Source organism: Pteropus vampyrus, unplaced genomic scaffold (assembly GCF_000151845.1).
Source record: "Pteropus vampyrus isolate Shadow unplaced genomic scaffold, Pvam_2.0 Scaffold444, whole genome shotgun sequence".
NCBI lineage: Eukaryota > Metazoa > Chordata > Mammalia > Chiroptera > Pteropodidae > Pteropus > Pteropus vampyrus.
The window spans coordinates 521,370-530,026 of record NW_011889225.1 but is presented as its reverse complement, the minus strand read 5'-3'; the positions used below and the strand labels follow the sequence as shown (position 1 = coordinate 530,026).

The following is an 8,657-nucleotide window of genomic DNA, read 5'->3' as shown; positions in this document are numbered from 1 at the left end:
TTTATTGACTGAAGGACTGAATGGATATGATCAAAAGGAAAGTGATTTTGGACTACTGACTGTACTACATCAAGGAGGTAAAAAAGAGATTTAAGAATATTTTAGTTTATCTTTATAAACGTTTTATTTAAAAAATAAAATTATAAACAAAATACAGAAAAATATTGACACCTGTGATAACAAGAAAACAACTCCTAAATCTTTAGGGCAGTTTGTTATCCTGGAAGAGCAAAACCATGAATCTTATAAAGAAATTTTATTGTGCAAAGGAGGAATGTACTCTTTAAGGTTCATTTATAATAGGCATTTGGCATTGACAGAAAAAGTATTTCTATGGATACATTCAACATTTTGCAGCATACTTACATTCAAGTTACATTTCCAAATTCTATGCCAAACACAATCTAACTCACCATCAAAAGTCCCTATGGTATTAACTAAAATTCTGTTTGGTAGGAAGGAGTACATTATAATTTTATTAGAAAATAATTTTATGTTCCTACTAGATCAATTGTATTTTAACTACTTCAATAAATTCACTGACCTTTTCTTTTCTTCTCTGTTGAAGCCAAGCCTCTTCTAGACAAATTAAGCACCATCTGAAATTTTTTGGCCAGTTATGAAGTCATATAGTAATTTCGTCCCTTCCTCCTTAGAGATAGTACTAAAACTTTCAATGAAAGAACACCAGCACTGATAACTTATGTCTTCTTTTACAGTACCTAAGACATATGGCTACAAGCTGCAGAATTTTAACTTCTTCAAAGATGGCTGAAACACTGTTCCCTTTCAGTTGTGACCAAACTCCTCATCAAAATAAACACACTGAAGGCCTTTTGAGCCACGCTTCTCTTGCTCAGGCCCACTTCCACGTCTGGAAGTGTACTTTCCCTTCTAATAAAGCTTTCTTCTCTACTGTTAAAAAACAAAAACAAAAAAACAGAAAACACACACACTAAAAACCCACATAGTTTTCTGTAAACTTTACTCCATTTACCCCACACATCCCTCAAATCAGACTATTTCGTCATTAACAATTTGCGAATTTGTTGCTTAGCTTTTCTAAGTTACACTAGGGTAGCTATCCTAGTTTCCTGATGATCTTCTCATTTCATTTATAAATTATGATTTTATTAAAATCAACATAAATACAAATATCTCCCATCTTTGCTACAGTTCTCTGAGAAACTAATCCTAACTTTCTGAAAGGTAGAGATTCCACCGGGCTTTTCTATCTAGGCTTGGCAAATAAAATGTCAAGATTAGAAGATTCTCATGCCTCCAAGAGATTCTAGACAAATCAAATCTACTCATAATGTATCAATTCTTTCTTAAATATCTCAAATTAAGTTCAATTTTTAAAAAGTCTAGTGAGATCATTAATGATGAAACAATGGAGACAGATGAATTTCGGTTAGTTGAGCTCCTTCTTTCTAATTTCCTTCAGGTTGTAACTTCTCCCCCAGTACATGATGACTGGCAGTTGGCGGTGGGTTGCTGGGTTGATACCACTTCTAATTCAGATTCACGAACAAAAACCACTGCGTCACCACTTACATTTATAAGACACTGTGCCTATAAGAACAACAGGACATGTTCAGTTACAACAATATGCTCATACTCTTCTGTTAAGCACAGGCTTCTAAGAAATCAGGGAAAAGACAGCTCAAGAGAAAAATGAGCAAAAGATAACGCAATTCACAAGAAAGGAAACTCAAAAGAACCCATTAATATAGTTATTTAATTTTTAAAGGAATCTTTAACAATTTAAAGTGAGTTATCTTAACAAAGCTGATAAAAGAAATTTATTTTATAATTTAACCTAAGCAACATTCCTTCGCCCCCATTAAGAGAATTATGTGACTTATATAAAAACAACATCAACAACAACATGACCGTACTCTTCACCAGCATGGCAGTTAGAACCCAACAGCATCATGGTCCAAACTAGAGGGCATTTTTAAGTCTCCTCAGTCAGCTGTCATTGTATTCCAAAGACCCATCGAGATGGTGGAAAGAGTAGTAAATTAGGAGCAAAACTTCCAGAAGTATTTAGGAATAATCACTAGTCACCTGGGGTGTGGAAACAGCACCTGACCTACGTATGACTATGGTTATTAATATATTCATTAGAACACATTCTAAGCACTGCGTATCAAGAACTCTGTAAAGAGCAAATCCCTTGCGAGGGAGGGAGAGTGGAAAGTAGGAAGGCCATGGGAGAAATCTGCAGGACCCCCATCAGGATCTTTAACTACATCTCACCTGGTTCTTATTTGGATTCTCCATGAAGACACACTGCTTCATTATGTAGGACACGACAGCATTCCCTCCTAATGCAGCAACATGAGCTCTCACCATTGCGAACACTTCAGCAATAAAAGCATGGAGAAAACCACTGACTCCTCCTTCCTACATAATAATGCACAGGAAAATCAAACTACATACAGGTATTCATGAATGTATATAAAATGTCAAAGAATATATATTAAAATGTCTTAAATGATCTTAATGTAAGGATCGTTTTAATGTCCTTCATAATGGGAATTTACAGCATAAACAAATAAACCTTTACTGAACACATGTCTATGATAGGAATTTCCTTATTTTACAGATAATGAAATTGAAGCTCAAAGAATTTGTAATGTGCCCATGACTAGCTATGATCACATGGCTAGTAAGCAAATGGCAGAGCAAGAATTCAAATTGTTCCTCCATCTTCAATATCTCCCTCTATCAAATCATTCCTACCATTATTCAAATAAATTGATGGTAAATATGAACAATAAAGCCTCCCTGCTATCCATATCTCCCGTTCTGAACCATGTTCCAGCCATCCTTGCCTTCTAACAGTTTCTCAAAGGGGTCAACCACTTTTTTGCCTCAGGGCCTTTTATACATGCTGTTCCTGAAGGCACCTCACTCAATTTTCTACCAGGATAACTCATTCAATTCTTCAGGTCCTGGTTGACATGGGACTTCCCTGACTGTCTAAACTAAAGCGAGTTCCTCCATTATATTCTGATAGCCTCTGTTATATTTCTTTGACTTACTATTGCTAGTAGTTATATATTAGTTATACAATTATTTGTTTAATGTCTACCATGCTCCAGTTCCACTAGACTGTAAAATCCATCAAGTCAGGGACTGCATCTGTTTTGTTCACAACTGTATGCTAACATCTAGCTCAAAAGGTGTTCATACTAAGCATTGCTAGGGAACGAAATCCAGTAGTTTTGAACTTCATTGTTCAAAAATAGAAACCACAGAAAACAAAGGCTAGCAGATTGCTTAAAATGTATTTCAACTGAAGTTTTCCATAAATTGTAATGGAGGTCATTTACAGTCTAAGAAGAAATTTCCAACTTTAAACTGAAAGTTAAGGGCAAACTGAATGCACTGTTAGAAAAACACTTGACTAGGTCACATCTTTCTGAACAGCCAGAGGACCCAATGTGTAATTTTGTAAAGGTATCTCTTTTTGTAATTAAGGAGTTAAGTGAGTTATTTCAGCCTGTCTCCCATCAGAGCTTAGTGCATTTTTTTCTTTTACTTTTATTAGTTTCACTCCTGCTTTTTAAATCAAGAAATTCTGATGGCTGAGTAACAGAGACTACAGAGGGATAATTTTAAAAAGATTAAATAACTAAGCAAATTATTCATTAAGCAATGAAAAAATTTGGGATATTTATCCATACAGTCAATACTACAAATCTCTGTTGAAGGAAAAATCTAATGTGAAGCAACATTTTAATATATGGTTGCTTAAATAGTAGAGAAAGGCATTTTGGAAATAAAATTTTATGGATTCAAAAAGAGTGCACTATCCCTGGGCTATTAAGAGCAACTAGAAAAAGTTCATTCAACAATGTATGCCAGCCTCTCACACCCAACTTTCTTTGTCAAACTTAGATGGACTTAGAAGTGTCATTTATTTTAATTCTACATTAAAAGATTAATGAAAATATCAAGATAGTTTCATTTCCATCTCAATACAATTAGAATGACTAAAAAGTTAATTTTTCTTAAACACCCATCTAATTAATCTGTCATTTACTTATTTACACACAAAAAAATGTCTTCTATTTACACGTGCCTGGCATTGTTCTATATGCAAGATATAAAAAATAGTATGTGGGCTATTATTTCTAAGAAAGTATAAAAACAGTGCTGGTGAAACAGTGGGAAAAAAGCATAGCTAAGTGAACATACTTTTAAAAAATATAAACTACTGCTAAAATAAAATTTGAACAGTTTATCAAGTTTCACACCTCGATCATTAAAAAATTTCCCTATTCATAATATTACTTTGCTCAGCAGCCTTGTTCCATAATACATAATTTTTTTCTTGAGTTTAAATTCCTGTATAATGAAAGATATAGTAATAGCCTGACTCTGATTAACTTTGAGCACATCAAATAAAATGTTATAAGTTGTTACTTAAAATACAAATTAAAGTTTAATGATATACAGTGTGAGGGAAGAATTTGAATAAATGGCATTCCCGTACAGTGATGGAGAAAGTAGAAGAAAATGAGCAGCCTCATTCTTTTTCAGAAGGAAGAAACAATTGTGCTAAATTATATCAACCATTCCCATAGACATACATCTACAATATAGTTCCCTACTATTTCGAAATGTAATCCCTTAAAAATTGCTATTTAAAAATGTATAGTAAATGACTACTCAGAAAACTAAGCTGTTCTTACAATGCTGTTTTAAATCTCTAATCAAACATGGATAAATCTGTTTTATTTACCACATGAGAAGGATCTGGAAATTCTAACAGTAAACAAGTTTAAACCCAACACAACTCTTGTGATAAAACTAGCTACTATATGAAATTTGCTAAGTCTAATCTGGAATCAATCCAGATAGTTTATTGAAAAAAAAGATGTGTACATGTGTTACTTTTGGCAAAAAATAAAAATTTGAAACTGGTTTGGTTTTGTCACTAACATCTTCCATTAGAGAAAATTCACAAAAATGAAATAACATCTATAAAATTACCTCACGTAGAGAAGTGGTTTCTCGAATGAAAAACATGTTAATTATCCCAAGATATTTAGTTATTTTTGCTCCGGGAATGAAAGAAAGAGGTGTCATCTTAACAACCCCAACTGTAGAATTTGCACAAGGTGGAGCAGAACGATTCCGGAAATTTCCTTCACCCATTGGACTTGCTTTTTCAACTGTCACAGCTAAAATCGGAGAAAGAAAAGAAAGTATCAAGATCAGATGCTGGTAACTCAAGTATTCCCCAAGGTTTCCAAGTAAGTGGTGACAACATTCAGCTGTCTGTGAGGCTAAGCCATGTCATGAAAGAAAAGAAATTATCATGCACTGCATGCAATTAAAAAAGAGAGAGAAAGAAAAACACAAGAGGAAATGCTGGAATGGAATTCTTTTGGAAGAAAAATGGCATTCCTGCAAAAGAAAATGTTGATGCGGTATAGCTACACACAGAATGATCGTTATAAAGTGAAGAAAAAGAAAAAGCGGCAGAGCAATTAAAATATCTGCTGTAGGAACAAATTATTACAAGGAGAGTGTGAAAGTTGTTATATTTCCCAGTTTTTCCATCTTTCTCAGACAACTTCATCATTGTCAACTTGTAGATAAACCTTATATTAACTAGTTGTAATAGGTTTCTTTTTCAAACCATTTGATCAAACTCATAATTTTAAAAACTTAAAAAAATGACCTTGTCTGTCTAAAAGTTGATTGCTGATAAAATAACATATATAGTAATAGCTACCGCTTATCAAATATTATAAGTCAGACATATGTATATATCTAATCCTTACAACAACCCAGCATCATAGGTATTATTGTCCCCATTTTACACAAGGAAACTGAGGCTCAGAGAAGTTAAATAACTTGACCAAGGTCGCATAGCTATTAAAATGGATTCAACACCAGATCTGGCTGGTTCCATAATCCTATGACCTTTCCTCTAAAACAGAGTTTCTTCTCTATTAACGTACCGTAAACTTTCACTCCAATACATTTACCTCAAAATCTACCAAAACACATGTAAAATAGAGAACATATGATGACCTTGATTCTAGCAGTGAGATAAGAGTTAACTATTTTCTCTCCAGAAATACTTCATTCTTTCAGCTCTCTGGATATCACACTTAGTAAACTGACACACGCCATATGTTACATAGTACCTTGGGTCCTGGGAGAGTGTCTCCTCAATAAGAGAGCTGACAATTTCCTTCCATTAGAAGGATACAGTACCTATTTATATATTTTTAAGAATACTTTTACAAAAAGTAAAATTTAAAAACACAATTAACAAATTGAACGGCCCTGCAATAACTTTTGCTAAATGACCATTAGAGTCTGCAGCTTTCACACTCCAATACATGATTGATTGGCAATGTTATTACTGGGTAGAAAGGTCTAGCCTTCACCACTGGGAAATCAGGGATATGCTTCTCAGATCATAATGTGGTAGAAACATCCGCCTACTTGTCTTAATTGATCCGCGCCTTATGGTCTGAGCTTTCAGTTTAATGAGCTCTATCCAGCTGCTGCATCTGTCTGCAAAGGAACTGTAATCAACTGACGTTGCTGGAAACACAGACAGAAAACAAAAGAAAAAACAAAGAAAAAAATATGTATGACGTCTCTTACTCGTCATAACACTCCTTCCGATGAAGTAATTTAACTGTAATTTAGAAAAAGAATGGTCTTTATCAAGTAGATAAGAGAGACAGTAAAGAGTCAAGCTTTAGACACTGATTTGTCCAAAACCAAGTTCTCAGTTAGCTGGCTGAGCATTTTTGGTGATGTCATAGTTGTGTGGTCTCAGGGAAAACAGAAGTGGGATTTAACAGAAATATCAGTGAAAAGACCAGATACTGTGTTTTAACTAACTTTATTGCCCATTATTTTTACTTCATAATGTTTAGCAGTTTATATTTTAGGACTTTAATTTGCTATCCAAACTTTGTGAATAACTGCCTTTCCTATTTCTACCCTAAAATCAAAACTAAAAATAATTAAAACCAATTGTCGAAGAATACATTTTTAAAAATCACTAGTGGGCTTATCTTTTATTAAAATACTTTCATTCTACCATCAGTAACAAGAAAGCCAAAGGGTTGTTTTTGTCAATATTCTGCTTGCATGTGTGATTTTGGCAACAAAGCTTCTGATAACAGAGGGTAGGGGTGCAGGTGTGAGCCTAACAAGTCCTTTTAAAAAGAGTAACTTTTACTATTATTGAGTTAAAAAAAAATAGTTAAAGAGCTAAAATTTTACTTTTAAAAACTGGAAAGCTATTAAAATGCTAAAAAAAATAAACAATTAATATTTTAAAGACACATGCTAACTATGATAAAGCCACATTTTGGTGTCTATTCCACTGTCCAGTGCATTTCTCTGATGTTGGTATGCTTATGCACCACCGCACTAGAATTTCACACCTTTGGTGACTATTTGCTTAATTAGACAAACTCACCTCTCTGTGCAGCTGGTATACCTGAGTTAGAACTTGCACTCTCCAGGTGTTCTAATAAGACAATATGAACAACATTAGCTTGGATGCTAAGTACAAGCCAGTATCTCTTTGTTGTTTGTAAATACTCTGTATAAGCCAGACGAATAAGAGGAAATCTTTATGGCTTCATTATAAAAGCAAACCAAATAGAAGTATTTAGGTTTAAAACACAATTTCTATTGACATATGAAAACTTGCTCAGTTAATAAATATCATGCCAAGGAAGACTACTTGTATAACACAGAAAGAGTTTCAGAAATTTTGTAAACATGAGAAAATATAAACACATTAACAAATGTTAGCAGAATGAAATTAGGATGTGAGACACATAAGCAAAGAAAAGAGTCAATGGATTGGGAACAAAACCTGAAATGAAACATGGAAGGGAAATATTTGTGAGGGGAAGAGCCAGTAAGACTAAAAATTACAGACAGGCCAATGACTGATGTCTCACGGATAAACCAAACACATGCTCCTTACTAGCCATAACCCTCTCCCTCACCACCATCCCCTTCATTCCAGGATTTCACTATCAACGGCTCCCTCTGGTGGTATCAAGACTTTGTGGCATGAAAAAGTGACTTGTTCACAGAAATTACTCTCAATTATGAAACATGTGGTTTTATTATTCTCTTAGTACACTTTAGCAATATTTAACAAGCCCTAGTGGTGTGAGGAGAGGGACTAACCTTAAAGTTAAAAGTTTAGTGAAAATGAGTATATCAATGACAAAAAAAAAATGTGGCAAGGATTCTTTTTCCCTCATGCTCCAATGCTTCTAAAGTTAGAGACTTCTCCATTCTCTTAATTTACAGACCATTTTTGCTCTGAATAAGTAAAAAATATTTGTGACAATCTTATCTAGGCATCTTAAGAAAATTACTAAAACTGAAAAAATTCCTGCAAATTCTGAAAAGAGCCTCTGGCAGATTAAAATATATGTGATCTGGAGTCTTTAAATTTTTTACTGTTATTTTCCTACTTAAACGTTTCTTAGTTTTAAGCAATGATCAAAATTTGGGTTTATGCCCCTTTTGGCATTTCCACCAATCTCTAAACTGTCTAACTGTAACAATAAAATCTGGCTTATTGAATTAGATAAAGGATGTATATAAATATCCAGTATAAACTTTGTCCACAATGA

The 8,657-nt window shown here is 33.8% G+C and overlaps 1 protein-coding gene across 11 annotated transcripts in view; it reads right to left on the bottom strand.

Annotated features, from left to right (window-relative positions):
- Positions 1 to 239: 239 nt before the first annotated feature.
- C2CD5 (C2 calcium dependent domain containing 5) overlaps positions 240 to 8,657 on the bottom strand; it is an 80,075-nt gene continuing 71,657 nt past the window's right edge. For 4 of the 11 annotated variants that reach the window (XM_011381563.2, XM_011381565.2, XM_011381570.2 and 1 more), the window contains exons 23-27: positions 7,475 to 7,525; positions 6,481 to 6,582; positions 5,011 to 5,201; positions 2,266 to 2,412; positions 240 to 1,575 (exon numbers count right to left, since the gene is read on the bottom strand). In XM_011381563.2, the coding sequence (XP_011379865.1) occupies positions 1,444 to 1,575; positions 2,266 to 2,412; positions 5,011 to 5,201; positions 6,481 to 6,582; positions 7,475 to 7,525 (623 nt within the window). In that variant the 3' untranslated portion in view covers positions 240 to 1,443. The remainder of the gene's footprint in view (positions 1,576 to 2,265; positions 2,413 to 5,010; positions 5,202 to 6,480; positions 6,583 to 7,474; positions 7,526 to 8,657) is intronic. The other 7 variants (XM_011381564.2, XM_011381567.2, XM_011381569.2 and 4 more) reach the window with 4 other exon arrangements.